This window comes from Armigeres subalbatus, chromosome 3 (genome assembly GCF_024139115.2).
Source record: "Armigeres subalbatus isolate Guangzhou_Male chromosome 3, GZ_Asu_2, whole genome shotgun sequence".
In the NCBI taxonomy this organism is placed as follows: domain Eukaryota; kingdom Metazoa; phylum Arthropoda; class Insecta; order Diptera; family Culicidae; genus Armigeres; species Armigeres subalbatus.
In genome coordinates this window covers 222268079-222291540 of record NC_085141.1, presented here as the reverse complement: position 1 = coordinate 222291540, position 23462 = coordinate 222268079, and the positions used below count along the sequence as shown (strand labels likewise).

Here is a 23462-nt window from a genome sequence, read left to right as displayed (position 1 = left end):
ATTGCGAGTCCCGTAAGAAAACAATGAAATCGCAAATTTCATTTTGTCAGGTGAAATTACAGTCTTAACTATATTTAACCATTAAAATGTCAGAAATTAAAGATGACACCTACTGATAATTTTTTCTGCACCTGATGCTGCTACAGTCAAACCTCCATGAGTCGATATTGAAGGGACCATCGACTCATGGAAATATCGAGATGGGGAAGAGAATTTCTTTGGAAAGCTGTTTCAAGGGACCATCACAGTAACCCGGAAAATATTTTTAAATATGGCATAATTTGCTTCCATGAGTCGATATCGAGTCATAGAACATCGACTCATGGAGGTTTAACTGTATTTTGAAACTTTCTTCGTCTATCCTACATAATTTCAGATCTAGTTTTGTTACGGACATCTTAATGACGGTAAATATGAGGGAAACCACAAAAGGCGTTTTGCATCGGGGGGGGGGGGGCGTTTTGGGGCCTCTTCCCCAACCTGTTTGCTTTCAGTAATGAGCACTAATAGCATTAATAGCAAGAAAACCAAAGTTAGAGTTCTGCCAGAAAATTTCACGTTTCGTCGACGGCCACTGCTTGAACCGAAACTGATTCGCTACCGACGCCAAGCGAGTATGAATGTTACTTTGAAGGAAGTTCGTCTCAATAATGCGTATTTTCAGTCACTAACAGCCAATAACAGAACTCAAAACCTTGCTAAATAAATTAAATTGGACGCCAAAATATTGCCAGTCATTTGCAATGGCACTTTGGAAAATCCTCTCAGTTAGAGATGTCGCAAATTAATCGACTACTTCAATTAATCGATTATTTGTTGTGATAATCGATTAATTTTGAATCGATTACTACTTAACGATGAATAGATTCAATAATCGTCAAGAATCGAGAGTAATCGATTAGTTACTAATCGATTAATCGGGATTTTACGTCATCTCTACTCTCAGCCCGAAACATGACACTTTTGATGCATAGAGAAAATGAAGACTGTAGCCCCGCCTATTTGGTAAGTGTTATAGTTTCACATAATATTTGCACCATACCGATTAACAAAGGTGGGGCTAATAGCCCTTCTTAACAAAAAAGCTAGTTTCCCGCGCGCACAAGCCATTTTGCTCGAAATGTCACGGAGAGTGGATAGCAGTCTTAGCATCGGCAGATCCAGCGGTAGATTGAACTATCTACCGTTCCATAGCGATTATTTTGCACTATGGTGAAAATTCATCTTGGATAAATAATGCGCATTTTTAATCTCTCATAGCAACTAATCCGAAGTCAAAATCTTGTAGGAAAATTTTAATGAACGCCTAGTATTTTCCACAGACACTATTGGTTGCACTTTGGAAAAATACACTCAGCTTATCGTTCTTCCAAATATAATTGTGGTTCTGAAGAGAACCGATTTATTTTCCATCAGCAATCACCGCCGCCCCACTATCGATGACGCCATCGCACTATGGGGAAAAGGGTGGCCATTAATCGAAAAATTTACTATCTCCAATTTGTCTAATTTATATATCATATGAAAGTAAATACCCTAGATCACAGAATCGGAAAATATTGAAGCGCTGTGTTTATTCAGTCAAAAGCTGATTAAACTAAAAAATCATTCCTAACTTTGATTTGTATGTTATGAAGTCAATTATTCTCCAAATATAAAGATTTATATACCATTTCAAAGCTTGAAACTTTAGCTTCTCGATAGTTTGGTTTGTTCTTCACGCAAATATTAATATCAAAAAGTTGTAGAAGAAAAACTTTAATTATCATAATATTTCGCTATAAAATGGTCCCGCAAACCTAATGTCCCCGAATGTCCCCTTATCAGTGAAGGGGGAATTGAAATAGAACCCTAGTATCACCTTTTAGTGAGTGATTTGCTTGCGCATATTTACGCTTTTACGAGAACGCTGCAATAAAATTTTTCTTGAAAATTGTGGTTTTTATTCTCTATACCTCGTAATGATTAGAAAATGAACAACATTATCACTAGAAATATGATTGTTTGCTATTTTATACGTGCTGTATTGGAATCAAACAAAAAAATGCTCAAAAAAAATTAAATAAATTTTTTTTTTCATAGGTTACATTTTTTAAGGGTTAACGATGGCCCTTAAAGGGTTGAAACAGGATGTTAAATATTCCTTCACATAATATATGTTGCATAGAAACAGTTCTCATTGAAAAAATATTTTTGGCCGCCCATTTGTATGAGAATTCCCCATAGTGCATCGATGTGGCAGATAATGTCGCTTGGTTCGTATCCGACGTCATGGTCTGCTCCTCGCACGACGATTGCCTCCGATGCTGACTCAGTGCTGTCGACGGAGCGTCATGTCAGCTCTCCGGGAATGCTCGAAAATGATGCGTGCGCCCGAAACACGGGTCTTTTTCTGCATAGAGAAAATGAAGCTTCTTCTTCATTGGCATTGCATCCCCCACTGGCACATTGCCGCCTCGCAGATTAGTGTTCTCTCAGTATTTCCACAGTTATTAACTGCGATGTTTCTAAGCCAAGTTACCATTTCTGCATGCGTATATCATTTTATGCTCAGGGAAGTCGAGACAATTTCCAAACCTAAAATTGCCTAGACCAGCACCGGGAAAAGAAAATGAAGTAGTGGGCCAAAATGACCTTTACTTACATCAAATTGATGTCCGTGTTGGGGATGCATGAACGGGATTGGTTGGTTCTGAAATTATGACCTGGTTTGATAAGAATAGAAATTTTCAGCAGTTTAACGTTGATAATCAAAAGCTTTAATAAAATAAAATTGGTGGATAGCTTTCGAGTCATTCGATATGAATTTAGAAAATCCATCGAAAGATAAAGGCGCTTATGAAGTTCAAAATCTTACATGATTTCGTGTCCAGTGTTGGTAGATGGTAGAATCATGCTCAAATCTCACTCACCGAAGCCTCATGCGAAAGCTGACACGCTTGCATGAGTTTTTCACGCAGAATCGCCAAATTCCAAAAAGAGTCAATACCCAATCGAAGCGTATTTTATGTTTATATATGGATTTATTACCCATTGTTTTAAGCAAAGAAAGTTATTCCAATCAATTTAACGAATAAGGACACGCAAAAATCACACAATGATGCAAATCGCGAGTCAAATCATGGACGATTCTCTGGGCCATGAATTGGATAAGGGTTGCCTCGCGGTTGATTTGAATCGTGGATGAGATTTGAGAATTTGAGTTTTGACACTGTGACGGTTCTCAATTTTGAAATATCAATTTTGCACCCTGTATCCGAGCCTTCCCCTTAGACATTTTCTACGTCAAAATACATACAGACATCACCTCAATCCGTCGAGCTGGGTCCTTCTATTTACGAATGATGGAACGCTGCATCAGCAGAATCCATCTCTGATCAAAAGGAAATCATCCGCTTATCGACTGACGTTTTTGTTCAATAAATAAATGATATGTCATCTTCTTTTAGAGAGTTCAGTGCGAGATTTCTCTTGTTTCGGACAGCAGAACGATGGCGCGATCGGACGAAATATTGTGTTCTGCTTTGCGCGGACGGTAATAAAAATCAGTTCAGTGCGAGATTTCTCTTGTTTCGGACAGCATAACGATTGCGCGATCGGACGAAATATTGTGTTCTGCTTTGCGCGGCCGGTAATAAAAATCAGTTCAGTGCGAGATTTCTCTTGTTTCGGACAGCAGAACGATGGCGCGATCGGACGAAATATTGTGTTCTGCTTTGCGCGGCCGGTAATAAAAATCAGTTCAGTGCGAGATTTCTCTTGTTTCGGACAGCAGAACGATGGCGCGATCGGACGGAATATTGTGTTCTGCATTGCGTGGCCGGGTAAAATCACTGTAAAATCACTGTGTATAAAGAATGACACGGTCGTATCGCTTATCAGAGTGAATCCAGATCCAACGATGCCTACCAATTAACTGATAATCCTTCCTGTGGTTTTTGTGGAGACGCAGAGGTAAACACGGCCGGCGTGGCCGGCGCCGTTATTGATCATTTGAATTTTAGAGTCACTGAAACTTGCACAATGAGAATGCTTGAACAATCCCAGTCAATCATTCAGTTGATTCTTTGTGCAATTTCACTGATTCTGGTCAATCACGGAGTAGCAACCATAGATATGTGTAGTCAGTCAAAGCTAAAGCTAAGCTAAAGCTAATAAATAAATGATATGTCATCTTCTTTTAGAATATGATGACAGCAACTGAGCATCATTCATTATTCGGATGATTCTTGTTTTGAATCAGCCCCTTAACGCGAATCATTTGATTTCAAAATAAATTTCAGATGCCGGGATCGAGTGGATGTGTGAGGTCATTATTAGAATATCGCCATTCTACACTCTACCGTCGACGCTCATGGTTCAGTGGTTTTGTTAAAATAATCGTATTTTAATATTGTGAAACAATATAAAAATAGAGCTTAAAATCCACTTTTCGGAGCAGTAACCGCAGCAGGGAACCTCCTTAGCCGTGTGGTGAGACGCGCGGCTACAAAGCAAAACCATGCTGAGGGTGGCTGGGTTCGATTCCCGGTGCCGGTCTAGACAATTTTCGGATTGGAAATTGTCTCGACATCCCTGGGCATAAAGTATCATCGTGCTAGCCTCATGATATACGAATGCAAAACTGGTAACCTGGCTTAGAAACCTCGCAGTTAATAACTGTGGAAGAAGAAGAAGAAGAAGAAGAAGAAGAAGAAGAAGAAGAAGACAAAGTTCATCACTTCATTTGACAACAGTCAAAAAGTCAAAATCCTGAGCAACCTCGATTTGCTCGAACTTGCTCGGACTACAGCTTCCAATCTTTTTCAAACTACTCGGCTGAATGTACGTCAACATAACCAACTTTGGTTGAAGTAACTGAATGAACGCCAAAAATGAGCTCGTAAGCGATTTCAATCTACTTCGAGCTCTTTTTAGACAGGATTACTGTTTGCAATGATCAGTAGGAAATCAGCCATTTTCCACCCATTGACAGCATATTTCGCTACAACTGTTGAGAGAATACGTGGAAAGTGTATACCCTTTAAAAAACACAGTATGAAAACGCATTAAACCATAATCTTACAAAGTAAACGCATTCAACACGTCAGCAAACCTAAACCAATGGTGAAGGATGAAAATCCAATATGACTGATCATGCGGAGACCACAATATGACAGCATAACGACAACTAAAACATATGGCATTTGTTAAGCACACACAATCGCCGGCACCTAGCCATTCAAATCACACGTCCGCCACCGATCTCGACATGCCAAAAGGGTCGCATTAATAAACGAACGGAAATAATCCAGGGATCATATACAAATGTTTGCCGAACGCAAGGCACATCACACCAAACCATATGGGGACCACTGCAAACAGCAGCAGAGCAGCAAGTGACAAAATCGCTTGGTCCTTGGTCCCACACACATGAATATCATCGCATTCGAGAGGCAAACGAGGAAAGCGAAAGCACAAGCCAACGGCTCATAAATCAAAGTAAATGTTTGATATCATCGCCATGGCAGCTGTTGTCAATATGCCGCCTAACGGCAGTCAGATTGGCTTCTGATTGCGACAGAGATTTAAGAAAGGGCGCATCTATCTCCTGTATAAATCAATCTGAACGGTCTTTCGATTGTTCTTCTCATTATTTATTCGATAGAATTCTTTCTCACGTTTAATTGATGTTGTTTAAATCGGGCGTGATATTTCTGGTTTTCAGTTGAGAATATGATCAAATTATTCTCCGGAATTGGTCAAAACACTGGTTTCACGCATACTCTATATTTTGAGAGTCAGATCTTGCTGGATTGTTTGAGTCATGCCGGCGATTTTGCCGGTTTACAATTTTTTTCATTTCTAACAAAATATTGATGATCCGAAAAAAAACTTTGTAGGTACTTCAATGCAAAGATACCTATTTAAAAATCTTGAACCTATTATTGTATTTGGCATCAATTTTAAGATTTTATTTGAGCTTCTGATAGATCTTTAGCAAATGTGAAATATGAAATTCCGAGTAAAATCCTGGTATTTCGACATACCTTCATTTTATTGTTTTGGGTCTATTTAATTAATTACCTTAATCATTCCTTTTACGGAACTAGAAAAACTCGAGGGCAATGTGCAATGCATCATATTGTGTAAGATGGGATCTATATCAGAAATCTCTTTCGCTTGTGTTTTTGTAATTGAGCGATTGCTCCCTAGCAGAATTTAATTTATCGTCGTTTGTTCAACTTTAAGCCGATTGATTTATTGTCATTTTTCCACCCTTCAGCTATTCAGAGTGCTTCTTTCGTATATACCACTTCCATTTGCGTTGGTGCGGTCTCAAACGAACGAAACGATTGAAACCGACAGAAGTCCTCAGGTGAAACTAATTTACTAATTGATGGCATTTCTTTTCCCCCATTTTCTCGATTCCAGGCGGTAACACCGACACCAGCAAGGACCACTGCAACAAAACGGTGGACATCTACGAGGATGTGACCTCGCCGGAGGTGACAAACACCAACCGAAACCGACCGCTCACCTGCTGGTATCGATTCCGCAGTTTTCGGGGAGCGCCACGAGATTTTGTGATGCGGCTGAATTTCAAAAAGTTCAAAGTGGGCAACCTGCTCAATGCGACGCACTGCGAGGGCGGCTATCTGCAGGTAACTGTGAATGTACCATTCTTCTGTGTACGGTGGAAAGCGAGGGTTGAAGACATAAAATCACAGTTCCATTTCCGGCAACGGCAATGGCCAATACTTTTTGTCATGGACGATTGTGCATTTGATCCGTATTGTACGAATGAAAGAGAAACCAGAGTAATCCACAGAAATGCTTTCTCACTAGGATTTATCCACAAGCAACATAGTTATGTTTCAATAAATCTTCTTTCCTCTTCATATATGGGAAATCATTGGCTCACACCTATGAAAGGTAGTGGTTTCAATGATTTCAATAATAAAACGTGATTTGCGTAAGGTGATTTATTCACTTTGATGAAGGTGATTAGATTATAAAAGGTACGGATTGCTGGAAAAGGACACACACACTAACACAACTAATTCGTTTATATATGATATAATCGATCCCCTGGTCCTATTGCTCAAACATTGTTTTTGAAGCGATCTTACGCCTTTCGATACAAGTTGGGGCATGAAAAAGTAAAAAGGCTCTTATTGCATCATCACAGTTCCGGTCAATCCCTGCAACGATATGCTCTTTACATTTCCGTTCCGATCCATTCATCAAGCGGTAAATATACGTGTAAAAATTTGTCACTCTGAATCGTCACTGTGCTTGAATTCGGCGAAGCTTTTTTTTTTGCTGATCCCAACCATCCTGACAATCCGGTCATTGCCGTATTTTTCTTCTATGTGCGCGTTGGTATTCCGTTGGTATTGTCCTGGTCCGCACGACTGACGACCACGCTCGTAAAGCAGATTTATGTGCAATGAACTGTAAATTATTTATTCGATCGTGCAGCTCGTCACGACGCTAAAGCTGCCAGTATACGCATAACTGTCCCGTGTTTATGTTAGTAGCTACGGATGTGGGTCAGTTATAAACATAGCCGAAGTTAGTTCCGATGGTGGAATTTTCGACATTCGTGGGTCTCCTTCCGCTTTGCCTGGATTTTTTCGCATCATTTGACTTCTTCAGAAACGTGAGCGTGAGAAAATTCAACTTGCTAAAGGATTGGAACTTCTGTTCCCAGTATGGACTACATATCAGACAATCTCTATGCGACGAGCACGGTAAGGACGTTGATAACTGGATTCTTATGCTTATTTATAATTAAAAAACAAATGTCGCTGCTTCCTTTAATTACAAAAGGCTGTCTTGGAAATTCAAATACTTATATTTACATTTTTATATTGTTTGACTTGATAGCCATTTATCAATGGGGGCTGTCCATAAACCACGTAGACTCTTGAGATGGGGGAAGGGGTTTCGAAAAAGTCTACGATAGTCTACGAGGGGGGACGGGGGGTGAGTATACCAAAAGTCTACGTAGTAGACTCCAAAGTATTCTATAAAAACTTTCGAATTTTTTTCAAACTCTTCACTTGGATTTTACTGCAGATTCTACTAGAATTTCTTTTGGTTTTCGGCAGGAACTTCTTTGCAAACTATGGAAATTATGTCGTACTTCAACGGATTTTTCTTTTGGAATTTACAAAGGGAGCATTTTGGAATATCCAAGAAAAAGTCTTTGGAATGCCCAGAAGTTATTCTTTGGAACTTGTAATGGGAATTCTCCGAAATTTCCACAAGAAACTCTTCAGAATATTCACTGGAGATTTTCTGGTAAGTCCCCGATTTTTTTTTTAATTTCGGAAATTTTAACCTTCCGGGACTCGCACCGTTGTAAAGAGTACAACACATTGAGTAAAAATGAGATAACTTTTTAGTCAGTTGACCAATTTGCACCAAACCACCATGTATTCCTCAAAAAATTAGTTCTTCGTCAATTGAAAAGATAATAAAAGTGATTCGATAGAAGGTTCGGGTAAATATAGCTAAATAAAAGGCTCAGATGCACTGGGAAAAGTGACAAGTAATGAATTATTTATTTATTTCATTAACAATTCATCTTAAAGTAACGCGATTTTTTCTATATCATTTCTGATAATAACCTTGGAGTTAATTCGCAGTTCTCACTCACCTACGACCGTAGGTGGCCATCAGGCGGCCTTCCGGAAAACCCGGAACGTTCGTAAAATGTTCATTTTGGAAAGTTCGTCCGAGAGCAGCGCAATTTTTTCTAAACCATTTCTGATGGGGATGTTTGAGCTAAAACACATTTCTCACACTGCTATGACCACAGATGGCCACCAGGTGGCCTTCCGGAAAATCCGAAACGTCCGTAAAAATGGTCATTTTGTGAAGTTTGTCCTAGAGCAGCGCAATTTTTTCTTAACCATTCCTAATACTGATTTTGGGGATATTCCACAGTTCTTACTTTGCTAAACCGTAGGTGGCCACCAGACGGGCCTTCTTATAATCCGGAACGTCCGTAAAAATGGTCATTCTGGAAAGTTCGTCCGAGAGCAGCACAATTTTTTCTAAACCATTTCTGATGGGGATGTTTGAGCTAAAACACATTTCTCACACTGCTATGATTCCAGGTGGCCTTCCGGAAAATCCGGAACGTCCGTAAAAATGATCATTTTGTGAAGTTCGTCCTAGAGCAGCGCATTTTTTTCTAAACCATTTCTGATGGTGATTTTAGAGATAATCCACAGCTCTTATTCTGCTATAACCATAGGTGGCCATCAGACGGCCTTCCTTATAATCCGGAACGCCCGTAAAATGGTCATTCTGGAAAGTTCGTCCGAGAGCAGCGCAAGTTTTTATAAACCATTTATGATGGGCAAGTATTAGCTAAAATACATTTCTCACACTGCTATGACCGCAGTTGGCCACCAGGCGGCCTTCCGGAAAACCCAGAACGTCTGAAAAAATGGTAATTTGGTGAAGTTTGTCCTAGAGCAGCGCAATTTTTTCTAAACCATTTCTGATGGTGACTTTAGAGAAATTCCACCGCTCTTATTCTGCTATAACCGTAGGTGGCCATCGGACGGCCTTCCTTATAATCCGGAACGTCCGTAAAAAATGTCATTTTGGAAAGTTTGTCCTAGAGCAATGAATTTTTTTCTAAACCATTTCTGACAATAACCTTTGAGTAAATTCGCAGTTCTCACTCACCTATGGCCGTAGGTGGCCACCAGGCCGCCTTCCGGAAAATCCAGAACGTCCGTAAAAACGGTCATTTTGAAAAGTTTATCCTAGAGCAGCGCATTTTTTTGTAAACCATTTCTGACGGCGATATTCGAGTTAATTCACAGCTCCTACTCTGCTACGACCACAGTGGCGGCCTTCCGGAAAATCCGGAACATTCGTAAAAATGGTAATTTTGTGAAGTTCGTCCTAGAGCAGCACAATTTTTCTAGACCATTTCTGACGGTGATTTTGGATGAAATTCTCAGTCATTACTCTGCTATGATCGCAGGTGACCACCAGATGGCCTTCGGGATAATCCGGAACGACCGTAGAAATGATGATTTTGGAAAGTTTTTCCTAGAGCAGCACATTTTTTTAAACCTTTTCTGACGGTGATCTTGAAGATATTTCAAAGTCTTAATCAGCTATGACTGCACGTGGTCACCAGGCGGCCTTCCGAATAATTTGGAAAACCCGTAAAATGGTCATTTTGGATGGTTCGTCCTAGAGTACCACATTTTTTTTCTAAGACATTTTTGATGGTGGTCTTAGTGTTAATTCACAGTTCTTACTCTGCAACGGCCGCAGGTGGCTACCAGATGGCCTTTTCGCAAATCTGGAACGTCCGTGAATGGTCGTTTTGTACAGTTCGTCCTAGACCAACGATTTTCTTCTAAACCATTTCTGATAATGACCAGGAAGTTAGTCAATGCTCTTTACCATCACATATTGTATAGAGTTTTCCACCTTCGCCAAAGGTATAATAATAGCCCAAAAATATAAAAATAAATAAAGGTATAATAATAACCCAAAAATACATGAGAAGTATACAAAAAGATACAAAGTAGGCGAATGAAATGGGCCTGAGATCCTGAACCCAAGGCATCCTGTGTATGAGGCAGAAACGGTAGTTATATGACACACTTTTCCGAACACATTGGTTTTCAAATCCCAAATAACTGTAAATGGTTTTCATAGCAGCTGTGAAGAAGACGGCCACTCTCTAATATCACTACTCTACGGATGAATTTTAAACTTCACAATATATCATTATATTGGTTTCCAATCCCCGAACAACTTTGTAGAAAACGGCAATTTTCTAAATCCCCCAGATCCCAAGATATCGAAGAACTAATATCTCATATTCAGTAGCACCTCCTTGCGGATGAATTATTTTCCAGTCCTCGAACAATTTTGTTGAAGATGGCAATTTTCTAAGTTTCACAGATCCCGAAATATCGAATTAAACTGATCTCTCATATACACTAGCGTCGCCTTATGACTTAATTCTGAACTTAACAGTTTCTCAGCATATTGGTTTCCAATGCTCGAACAACTTTATAGAAGATAGCAACTTTCCAAAACCAATAGATCCCGAAATATCGAGCCAAAATGATCTCTCATATACAGTAGTGCCACCTTGCGGATGAATTCTAAACTAATTAGCTTCTCAACATATTGATTTCCAATCCTCGAACAACTTTGTAGAAGACGGTAACTTTCTAAATCCCCCAGATCCCAAGATATCGAAGAACTGATATCTCATATGCAGTAGCACCTCCTTGCGGATGAATTATAAATTATTCAGTTTCTCAACATATTGGTTCTTCGTACTCGAACAACGTTGTAGAAAACGGCAATTTACTAAATCCCATAGATCCCGAGATATCGAACTAAACTGATTTCTCATATAATCAGCGCCGCCTTACGGCTCAATTCTGAACTAAACAGTTTCTCAACATATGGGTTTCCAATGCTCGAACAACTTAATAGAAAACGGTAAGGGTATGCGATAACACACTTTTTCCTAACGAAACGAAACGAAACGAAATTTAAAATTTTTATGTTGATTCGGATCGAAACGAAACGAAATAAAGATTTCTTTCGAGACTTCGAAACGATACGAAATCAAGGTTCACTTAATTCGAAATTTTTCGAAACGAAACGAAATTTATTTTTTTTTCCGCGGAATTTTTATTAAATTGGTTTTACATTATGTACGCAATTCTGATTTCACTTTTTCGAAGTCGAATAACTGTTTTGCGACCAAACGAGTTACAATAACAGAAAAGGCAATCTGTGATAAATCGCCACATTCTCGCCGTATATACCATTGGCGATAAGACAATACCCCAGCATTTGTGCCGCTTCAAAGGAATTCTCGCTTAACTTTTCAAAAGGACCTAAGTAACATTTTTTTTTCATAAATTGATTTTAATAGCGCAATCAACAACATGAAAGCTTTTGATTGCAATACTCAAATTAATTCATGAAAAAAATGTAACTTAGGTCCTTTTGAAAAGTTAAGCGAGAATTCATCGTGGAGCGTGTGCTCCCGAATCTGATCAATTTTATATCAGTAAGTACAGGGCCGGATTTAGAGGGGGGCCGTGGCCCCGGGCCCCCACAAATCTTATGTACCAAAACCAACCTTTTTTGTACATTTTAGGGCCCCACAAGCTGCCGGCCCCGGGGCCCCCTTCCGGCTAAATACGGCCCTGAGTAAGTATATAAAAAAAAAGAAATTGTGGGATTTTTCATATACGGATTCAAATTTCGTTTGAAATCTTAGTTCACTTAAGAATTATGTAATTATGCTGAAGCATACTTCATATTGTCTTGTCAGCGTGGACTAAGTACTGACTTAGTCAAAATTAGAAAATGAATGCTTAGATTTATTTTTTATTTAGTGGGATACTCGATTATGTATCCACATCTGCCAGGCGTATACGCAGACAGAGAATTGATATTACTAGACCAACATTTGAAAAGAGCGTATCAGCCAAAATGTATTCCTTCTTATTCTTCGTCTACATATACTGTATATATATAGCATACATTTGCTCACTATAAAAGAATCCTGTGCACCTTTCTAAAATGCACAAAGATTTGTATTACCGATTGAAATTCACAGACCCATAGTCTTATATTCAATCAGCTCGACAAACTGAGATATTGTTTTTGTGTCCTTGGCATATGAGAACAGCTGTTATGGTCAGTATGAGCTGAAAGCAATCTTAAGTAAAGAACTTTCAGCAATTTTAATGATCTTCCGGTCTGGATTTTTTTTGCATATTCCATTCGAAGATCTAGAAATGCCCACAAACCTGCATTGTTCCTTGCATACTGTTCAAATAGTCAAGAAGAGCTTATTAGCTTGATTAAATGTACACATCGTAGTTGCTAATCATGAATGGCCGAGAAACAGCAAATATGCACAGCACACCAATTAAATAACATTCTTGGGATACAAAAAAGTTATTCTTATTGTATACTTGCTTCGGAGTTTCCAATAATGATGCTGTTCACGTGCTTATAGTCAATTTAGGATTAGGAGAAAAAAATTAATTTAACACTCATTGTTATAAGAGACCGAGGAATGCTCTGCATCTTGGTTAGCGCTACGGTAAAGGAATCGTTGTTTAGTTTAGAAGGTAATTCGTGTGAAACCCCTTGTTAAGCGACAAAATATTTATTGTGAACGAAGTTATTTTGAAAACAAGAAGACGAAAACTGTGTTTCAAATCATTTCAACGCAAGATCAATGTGCTTCGTTTAATAATCTTCTACAACACGATCAAGTCCGCATTAAATAATGTTGTGCTCTTCGATGCAGACATAAGTTTTATCACTTCACGTTCTCCCATACTAGCGATCAGCATCAACACGATCGATTGCACACTGGTTAAACAAATTTCTGCTACGCGAGGTAGATTTTTTTCACTTCGCGTTCTCTCGGACTAGCTGCCGTCCCATGACCAGCATCCATACGATCGTTTCCGCATTCATATAGAAGAAAACTACATATGGATTTGTCGACTAAGAATGGGGTTATGTAGTAAACGTTAATAGGAATATTGTATAACCTAAAGTTTTGAAAACAACTTTACGATTTTGTTCAGCGGCACAGCCAAAGTTTTTGATAATATAAAGTATGGGTTAAGTTTAAATTTGTTTCGAAATTCCGCGGAATTCCGTTAAATTTCATTAGAAGCTAGTTTTTTCTAGCGAAATTTTTGTAACTTTACGAAACGAAACGAAATCAAGAAATCAGATTTCGCCATGCTCAAATTCCGCGAAATTCCGCGGAATTTCGTTTCGAACCACTTAAAACGAAATTTTTCGAAATACCGCATATGCTTAGAAAACGGCATCTTTCCAAAACCAATAGATCCTGATATATCAAACCAAACTTATCTCTCATATACAGTAGCGCCACATTGCGGACGAATTTCAAACTAATTAGCTGCTCAACATATTGGATTCCAATCCTCGAACAACTTTGTAGAAGACGGCAACTTTCTAATTCCCACTGATCCCGAGATATCTAACCAAACCAATAACTCATATACACTAGCGCCGCCTTACGGCTGAATTCTGAACTTAACAGTTTCTCAACATATTGGTTTCCAATCCTTGAACAACTTTGTAGAAGACGGAAATTTCCTAAATCCCATAGATCTCGAGATATCGAACCAAACTGATATTTTCATGTACACTAGCGCCGCTCAGTGGTAGAATTCTAAATAATTTTTTTCTTGACTCATAGGGCCGCATGGGATTATAGATGGATTTAGATTTTTTTCAGAGTTTTTAGAGTTTTTAGAATTCTTATAAGAAACATTGCACCATTTAATGTGAAGATGGACTATTTTCACTGGTGTTCCGTTGGTTCCGGATCTTCCGGAGGACCAGCAGAAGATCCATTGGACTTAAAAAATGTCCTCAATGAGAGAATATATCCCCTTTATTATTTTCCCGAAAAAATCACGTTGATATCATTTAAATTGGCTTCATTATAACGGATTTTAGGACTGTTGTACTTTTTACAACACGCGAGTTCTCGTGTTATGAAAATTGAAGCGAGTTGCGGAAGGTTAAGGAATTTTCAGGAGGAATTCATTGGACATATAAACAAAATTATTCGAAATGCCCGTGAAAATTCTTTTGCAGTTCTAATGCAAATTCTTTGGAATTATCGATGGAATATTTTCGGAATTTCTAAATAAATTGTTGAAAACTTCCACGAGAAATTATTTGAATATCCCACCAAAAACAGTTTGAGTTTCCACAAAAAAATATCCTAATTTTTTTTTAAAACCTTTCTAATTTTCATGAAAATTTATTCGAATTTTTTACGAGAAGTTCACAAAAATTTCAACTGAAAATTCTCCATAATTTCCACCAAAAATTATTCAGAAAATATTCTTTTGAATGCCCAAAAGATTTATTAAATTTCCTCAAGAAATTGTTTCGAATTTGCAAGAGAAATTAAAAAATATCGTAGGAAACCATTCCTAATTTCCACGGGAAGTATTTCGGAATGTCCGTTTGAACTTAAAATTACCTCGGGAAATAATTCTAAATTTTCACGGAAAATTACTCGGGGTTTTTTAACAGGGAAACTTTTGGAATTTAGAAGAAAAATCTTGGGATTTCAACAGATGATTATTCAGCGGGATATTGCAGGGAATTTCCTAGAAAAGTATCGGAATTATCACGGAGAGTTCTTTGGAGCATTTCAAGGTTATCAAATGGGCAATTTTACGAAATTTCTACGCAAAACTTATTGGAATATAGACTTGATATTCTCGGAATTTCAACTCCAAATTTTTTTAATTTCTGAAAATTCTTCGGTTTTCACAATTTTTAACAGGCGCACAGTGACTAAAATCGTGTTTAGCGCGTTTATGTAATAGTACCTTTATTATGTGATTTAGCGTCGATGCGGCTCTTTGGAGGTATTCAGCTTTATGATCAATCCCTTTAAAAGTGTGATGAAATTTTGTTTCCCTTCTAAGACCAGTTAAGTCACTCCATTTAATTCCACCAATTATTTCGATATTTTTGCAGATACGTATTTCGATCACAACTGTGTGGTCGTTTTCAGCGTCTCGTACTTGACTCGACTAAAAAGAGCTTAAAATATTTTTTAAGATTTTTTTTTCACTTTACAACATGGAAGGTATATGTCTTCGCGAGAGTTGTAGCAAAAGTTCTCCTGAAAAACTTTTTCGAAGACACCAAGTTCGTTATTTCATTACTTTCGGAGATTTATTGCTTTTTATGCCAACAAGTTATGAACATGTTCGATGTATAAGCATGGAGGCGCATGGTGCATTGGTTCATCAACTCCTTCTGAGGAGTGATTGATTTCTACCTCACATAGTAGGAAATGGTTTTTGATGAAACATTCCTTACAATCGCTGACAGTTAAGGTATTAACTTTAAGTTCATTACTTGTACTTTGTTATGCATATGAGATTGACTGCCACGATTTGCCCGCTTTCAAATTGCAGTTAAATCAAATATGACAAAAAAATCCAATAAAACTGTTAAGTATAACTTTTATTTTTCAAGCCACCCAACGGCGTATTTCAAAATTATCTAAAACTTTTTAGAACATGCGGAAAATGTAAAATGAAAATGAAGAAGATATGATGAAACCCCCATTTTAAGAGGTTGTCAGCATAAAATGTAAAAAATCTCCAAAAGTAACGGAACTACGAACTTGGTGTCTTCGACAAAGTTTTTCAGGAGAACTTTTGCTTTTTTGTTGTATACAACTTTTATGAAGAATCAAACCTTATATGTTGTGAAGTGGAAAAAATAAATTTTACATCTCACTTTTAAGGGGATTGATCAGTAAGCTGAATACCTCCAAAGAAGCGAATTAACTTACTGATTAAATGTCTTAAAGACACCATTACGCCAATTGCATAATAAAGGAACTATTAGATAAACGCGCTAGAAACCCGATTTTAGCCACTGTGCGGCGGTGAGAATTATAGGTCGGATGCGTGACAGATTTTATCAGTGGCGCGCCAATGCAAAAGTGTCGGCGATGGTGGCGCACACCTCAAGGAGGAATTGAATTCAACAGTAATTAAATTAATTGGCTTTGAGATTTGATTTCAGGAGTTACGGACAGAGGATTAAATTTGATTTTTGTTTTGTTGGATTTTGTTCAGTTTAATTTTTGTTATGTTTGAAATTCGATTTTTGTTGTAATGTTTAGATGGAAATTGAATAGCTGAATTGCTTAGAACGTGGTTGTTTTTCATATTTTTCCAATCTCATATGGTGTTTTGTAAAATTTGGAAAAGTTCACGTAGACTTCAAGGTGGGGGGGAGGGGTTTCAGAAAAGTCTACGAAAGTCTACTAGGGGGGACAAGGGGGTTTGAAAAAGTGAAATTTCGGTCTACGTGGTTTGTGGACAGCCCCATGAGAAAATTGCTAAAACGTACGTAAACATATGCATTCTACGGACTAAAACAAAAACTCCCCTTAAAAACTTAAAAAATTTCTATAATAAATTAGGAAATTGCCAATAAAGAAATCAGGGTATAAGCAATAATTAAATATAAAATTACCCTAAATAATGCAAAATTACCATTTAAAAGAACTTTCCAAAAGCAAGAATTTTCCATAAAGAAATTATTATTAGCAATAAACAATCACGAAATTTTCCACAATATAAATATTTTTTTCTCACAAAAAAATTAAAAACTTTCCATAGAAAAAAAAGAAAATTTCCATAGAAAAATACTAAAAAGAAAAGTATTTTAACTCGCGAATGATAATTTAAATCAACGAACTTATCACCTGACAAAATAGAAAAAAAAAAAACAAAGTATACACTATGATCTGAAGTCATTCCAGTCACATTCCGGTGTTATTTTCTTGAAAAACACTTTAAAACCTTTACGATTCAGATAATCTGCACGATTTCCTTCCTTATTCGTATGACGAAGGGAAATCCATCGTCTTTTACTTCTAGCGAAGGCACGCAGCATCGTCATCAAAATCGATGTATTTACACTAACTTCACTACACTTTTTCACATTATTTTTCACTACGCACTAGATGGAAGCAATATATGCTGCTAAACTGAAAAAGTATTAAAAAAGAAATAATGCTGATAAAACGCTTTGTTCTCGCTTATTTTATGTTGGGGATCATATTTTTTTCACACAACTGTGTAAAACAAGTTAAAATGCATCATTGGAATCGGTGCAACTCCCCCTCCCCGCAATTGGGGCTTTTTAAAAGAAATTTATCATGGGGTATAGCCTCCCAAATCATTGCTTAATCATGACAGCGTTTCTCACGGTATGCTACCTATCGAGAGTGTATACAGACATGATAAGTGAGAGATTTCCCGCTCAACTTTTCAAAAGGATCTAAGTAACATTTTTTCATGATTTAATTTGAGTACTGCAATCAAAAGCTTTCATGTTGTCCTGTTGATTGCGCTATTCAAATTAATTCATGAAATAAATGCTACTTAGGTCCTTTTGAAAAGTTAAGCGAATTTTTTTCATTCTCCTATGGATTCAAACCCTGATGGCAACATTACCCATGTACATGTTCCGCTTTTGTGTTGGTTGTTTGACATACTTTAACATAATGGTAGGACAATCAATTTAATTGAATTTTTTTGAAGAAATTGTTTTACATTACATACAGCTAACGTAGTCCTACGTCACCTTTGCGTACATCCCGATTGAGCTGCACCTTGGGCTTTTTTCTTATTTTGCAGAATACTGACATTCAATGTCTAATGCAATTAATTATGCTAAAAATCTTTTTCTGTATTTCTTACGTTGGCTGATGTTGAACAATTTTACCTAGTTGGATTATGGTGAATCTAAAAAATAATTTGCTTATTCGAATGCAGTGAAAACATTGTTTTTTTGCCCCGATCGGAGATATCAATATAAAAAAATATTTTTAACAGAAAAACGATTGTAACTTTTGATCGACAAAATATTGAACATATTTCTACTTCAAAAGTTGCATTTTTTGGAACTCAAAAAGTCACCTTAAGACAACTTGTCCGGAATATCGAAAACAAAAAGGAGACCTAATCCAAGTAGGTGAAATTTCTCTAAATCAGCCAACTTAAAAGCTACGGAGTTTTTTTTTATCAAAATCGATTGGGTTAAGGCACATCTTCTATTTTCTGGATGTGTACAGGATGTTGCGACATAATGAGTAATGCTCGATTTAAAAACGCATTGGCATCTATGAATGCTGCCACGGTCGAACTGAAGGATACGTATCAAAAAATCGTCGATGACACAAAGAGTGAGATTGAGGACAGCCTCGTCGCTGAGATCAGGCAAGAGATCAAAGGAGGTTTCAACAAGATTTCGCCTGCGGTACTATCTCCTGTTCCACGGTTCAGGTTCGGTAAAAATAATACGCCGAAAAGAAGACTTGATGACGAAGCTGCAACATTTGATCAACCAGCCAAAATTCTTCGCGGTGCCGGACCGTCAAACGCCAACATATCATCAGCCTCTGTAGCACGATCAACTGACAAGTTCTGGATTCATCTTTCGAAAATTTTACCTGATGTATCGGAAGCCGATGTCGAGAAACTTGCCAAGGATTGCTTGAATGTGGACGAAGCTACTGTGAAATCTCTGATACCAAGAGGCAAACAAGTGTCGACACTGTCATTCGTCTCTCTCAAGGTAGGAGTCAGTCTAGCATCGAAATCGAAAGCTATGGATCCTCTGTCATGGCCACAGGGGATCGAATTCCGCGAGTTCATTGACGATAATACCCGCACTCAGACTTTTTGGAAACCGGCCTATTATCAGCATTTAGAAGCTACCTCCGTTCGTGAAGTCTCTCCTACTGTCGTATCTATTCTTCCTCATTCCGCTACCACTTGTTCTCCGCTTACCGTCTACTACCAAAACGTCCGTGGATTGAGCACAAAAACAAGCACCCTACTCAATTCACTGCTGTCCTGTGATTTTGATATCATCGTATTCACAGAAACATGGCTCTATTCCGACATCTCGAACTCCGAACTGTCAAGCAACTACACCATCTACCGATGCGATAAAAACACTCGCACGTGTATTTCAGCGTGGGGGAGGTGTCCTAATCGCAGTGAGAGCCCAGCTGAATTCGAAAGCCGTATTTCTTTAAGGCAGCGATGATCTTGAGCAAGTAATTGTGAAAGTTATGCTACCTCATGAGTCCATCTGTCTGTGTTGCATCTATATTAGACCGCGCAGTCCCGCCGATATTTACGCTAAGCACGGTGAATCCCTTATGCGTCTCGCTCTCCCTATCCTCGAGTTAGCTGACCCACGTGATACCATGATAGTCAGAGGCGCGGCCACGTCCTCAGACGTGGGTAGGACAAAAACTGGATTTTCGAAGCTATAGAATACTTATATGGACTTTCAGCGACTTTCCGGAGATCCTCTCGGATTTCAAGAGATTTTTTCGGACATCCTCAAATAAGTTATAAATTCCCTATGACTATTAAGTCAATCTTTACATTTCTAGTGTTTATAGAACACTAGCTTTATGTACCCGGCCTTGCTCGGAGTTGCCAGTTTAATTCGCAGTTTTTTTCACCATCGGAATTGGAATAGGTCAAAAGGATAATTGTGTTTTCTTATTGATATTTCATCATTTGATTAAAAGAAGGTAGATTACATTTGAAAACATTGACTGATTTTGAAAATGGGATCAAACCCAAAATCGCTTTATTCCGGGCAAACGTCTATTTCTAAAGAAGGAAAAACATACACCGATGCCTTATTCCGGAAAAACGTCTATTTTTAAAGAAATGATCACATTTACCGTCCAGAAGGAAACACTTTAATCATTGCTTTTCTCTGGGCAAACCATGATTTCGATGAAGTGTTGAGTTGATCGATCCCTGTCATCTTCGCCTTCTTAAGAAAAGAATGTTTGTTCCAAATTTGGTTGAAATCGGGCAAGGGGTACAGAAGTTATGCTGGAACATTGGATCATTGCATACCTTGCTTTTATTTATTAATCTTGAATCATTATCATATAATTATCATACCTTTTAAAATTTGGAATAAAGGTTACTCGATTATGGATCACTATGCAATTTGATCATTCATAATCATCAATCATTAATCATATCGATCGTTAATCATTAACCATACACATAGTGTGTCAACATTTAATCACGATCGGTAATCGTTAATCATAATCCAACGGTTTTTTCATCTATTATTCATAATCGTTAATTATTGTCAAAAATGAATTTAATCATTAATCATTATCAGTCATCATTTTCAAAAAATTATAATTCATTAATCATAATCTTTAATCATAGAGTTGAATGATTTAATCATTTAATCTGCTTAGAATTGGTCCTGGGGTCAGGAGTTACACTGAATTGCCCGTTTTCTAAAGACAACCGCTTTCCCTTTACCCTTCCTCTTTTCTCAACGGCCATTTCACCCCTTTGTTATCTTCTCCTAGGGATAGAAAATGTGTACCAAATTTGGTTGAAATCGGTACAGGGGTTCAGAAGTTACACTAAATTGCCCGTTTTCTGAACAATACCCTCCCTTCAGACCCCTACCCCTTATCCAAATTTCCTCCCGTACGATCGGCTCCTCATAGTGAATATGTGTACAAAATTTGATTGAAATCGGTCCTGGGGTTGGGAGTTACACTGAGTTGCTCGTTTTCCAAAGACAACACCTCCCCTATACCCTCCCCTTTTTCCAATGACCATCCCATCCCTTTGTTATCTTTTCCTTATGATGTAGAATGTGTGTACCAAATTTGGTTGAAATCGGTACAGGGGTTCATGATTTACTTTGAATTGCCCGTTTTCTAAACAAAACCCTCCCTCCAGACCCTCCCCTTTCCCAAATCCCTCCCATATGATTACCTCCTCGTAGTGAATATGTGTACAAAATTTGGTTGAAATCGGTCCTGGGAGTTGAAAGTTACACAGAATTGTTCGTTTTCTGAACAAAACCCTCCCACCACCCTCCCCTTTTCTACATGACCATCCCACCCCTTTGTTAACTTCCTCTGAGGATAGAGAATGTCTGTACCAAATTTGGTTGAAATCGGTCCTGGGAGTTGAAAGTTACACAGAATTGTTCGTTTTCTGAACAAAACCCTCCCACCACCCCTCCCCTTTTCTACATGACCATCCCACCCCTTTGTTAACTTCCTCTGAGGATAGAGAATGTCTGTACCAAATTTGGTTGAAATCGGTCCTGGGAGTTGAAAGGTACACAGAATTGTTGGTTGTCTGAACAAAACCCTCCCACCACCCTCCCCTTTTCTACATGACCATCCCACCCCTTTGTTAACTTCCTCTGAGGATAGAGAATGTCTGTACCAAATTTGGTTGAAATCGGCCAAGTGGTTCAGAAGTAGTTAGCGAACATACATACATAGATTGGTTTTTATATATATAGACTAGCTTTATGTACCCGGCCTTGCTCGGAATTGCCAGTTTGATTCGCAGTTTTTTCACAATCGGAAAATGAATAAACCAATTGGTCAACAGGATAATTGCGTTATCTTATCAATACTTCATCATTTGATCAAAAGAAGGCAGATTTCATTTGAAAACATTGACTGATTTTGGAAAAGGGAGCGAACCCATAATCGCCATATTCCGGGCAAACGTCTATTTCTAAAGAAGGACAAACATCCACCGATGCCTTATTCCGAGCAAACGTCTATTTTTAAAGAAGGGATCACATTCACCATCCAGCAGGAAACACATTAATCATTGCTTTTACGTTGGGCAAACCATGATTTCGATAAATGGTTGAATTGATCGATAACTAAACAATACAATAATGGGTTCAGAAGTTAGGCTGGAGCACACACACAAACATACAAACATTGAGTTTTATATATCTCGGCAACTTTTTCAAAACGACGTATGTGATTTTGTAAACAAAGATGCATACGTCGATTTGTCAAATATGATGACACTCCCACGCAAACCAATACAACGAACATGTAGCCGAAACCTCCCCCTACCTGTATGTGGCGATAGTTTGCGTGGGAGTGCTATCAGATTGCAGAAATCAACGTTTAAATTTTTGTTTACAAAATCACATACGTCACATACGTTGAAAAAGTATCCGAGATATATAGATAGCTAATAGCTATATGTATCCGGCTTTGCTAGGGACTGAAAAGTAAATTATAGAATTAAAATGTCCAATGCTGTAGCACGAAACCCACAGAGGTAGATCTACCGCTCATAGAATTGAACCTTTGTATCAATATATTTTATATCTTTGTTTGGCCCTACCTTTTCAATAAACATCTTCCAAAAATAGAGAATAAGTGTACCAAATCTGGTTGGAATTTATCCTGGGAGTTACACTGAATTGCTCATTTTTTAAAGACAACCCCTTCCCCCCATAACTTTCCCTTTTCCAAAATGACCCTCCCACCTTCTTTGTTATCTTCTCCTTAGAATAGAAAATGTATTGCACCAAATTTGGCTGAAATCGGTCCTGTGAGTTGGGTGTTACACTGAATTGCTCTTTTTCTAAAGACAACCCTTCCCTCTTACCCTCCCCTTTTCCCAATGATCATCCCACCCCTTTGTTATTTTCTCCTTAGGATAGAGAATGTGTGTACCAAATTTGGATGAAAGCGGTCCAGGGGTTCAAAAGAAACACTGAATTGCCTGTTTTCTGAACAATACCCCTCCCCCAGACCCTCCCTCTTTCCCAAATTACACTTCCATGTGATCGACTTCTCTTAGTGAATATGTGTACAATATTTGGTTGATATGGGTACTGGAAGTTGGGAGTAACACTGAATTGCTCGTTTTATAAAGACAACCCCTCCCCATACCCTCCTCTTTTTACAATGACTGCCTCTCCCCAAATGTTAGCTTTTCTTTAGGGTAGAGAATGTGTGTATCAAAGTTGGTTGAAATCGGTGCAGGGGTTCAGAATTTACTCTAAATTAC

The 23462-nt window shown here is 38.1% G+C and overlaps 1 protein-coding gene across 1 annotated transcript in view; it reads left to right on the top strand.

Moving 5' to 3' along the window:
- LOC134220170 (uncharacterized) overlaps positions 1-23462 on the top strand; it is a 175411-nt gene that overhangs the window by 75124 nt on the left and 76825 nt on the right. Inside the window, exon 2 of the mRNA XM_062699157.1 lies at positions 6415-6644. Within this exon, the coding sequence (XP_062555141.1) occupies positions 6415-6644 (230 nt within the window). The remainder of the gene's footprint in view (positions 1-6414; positions 6645-23462) is intronic.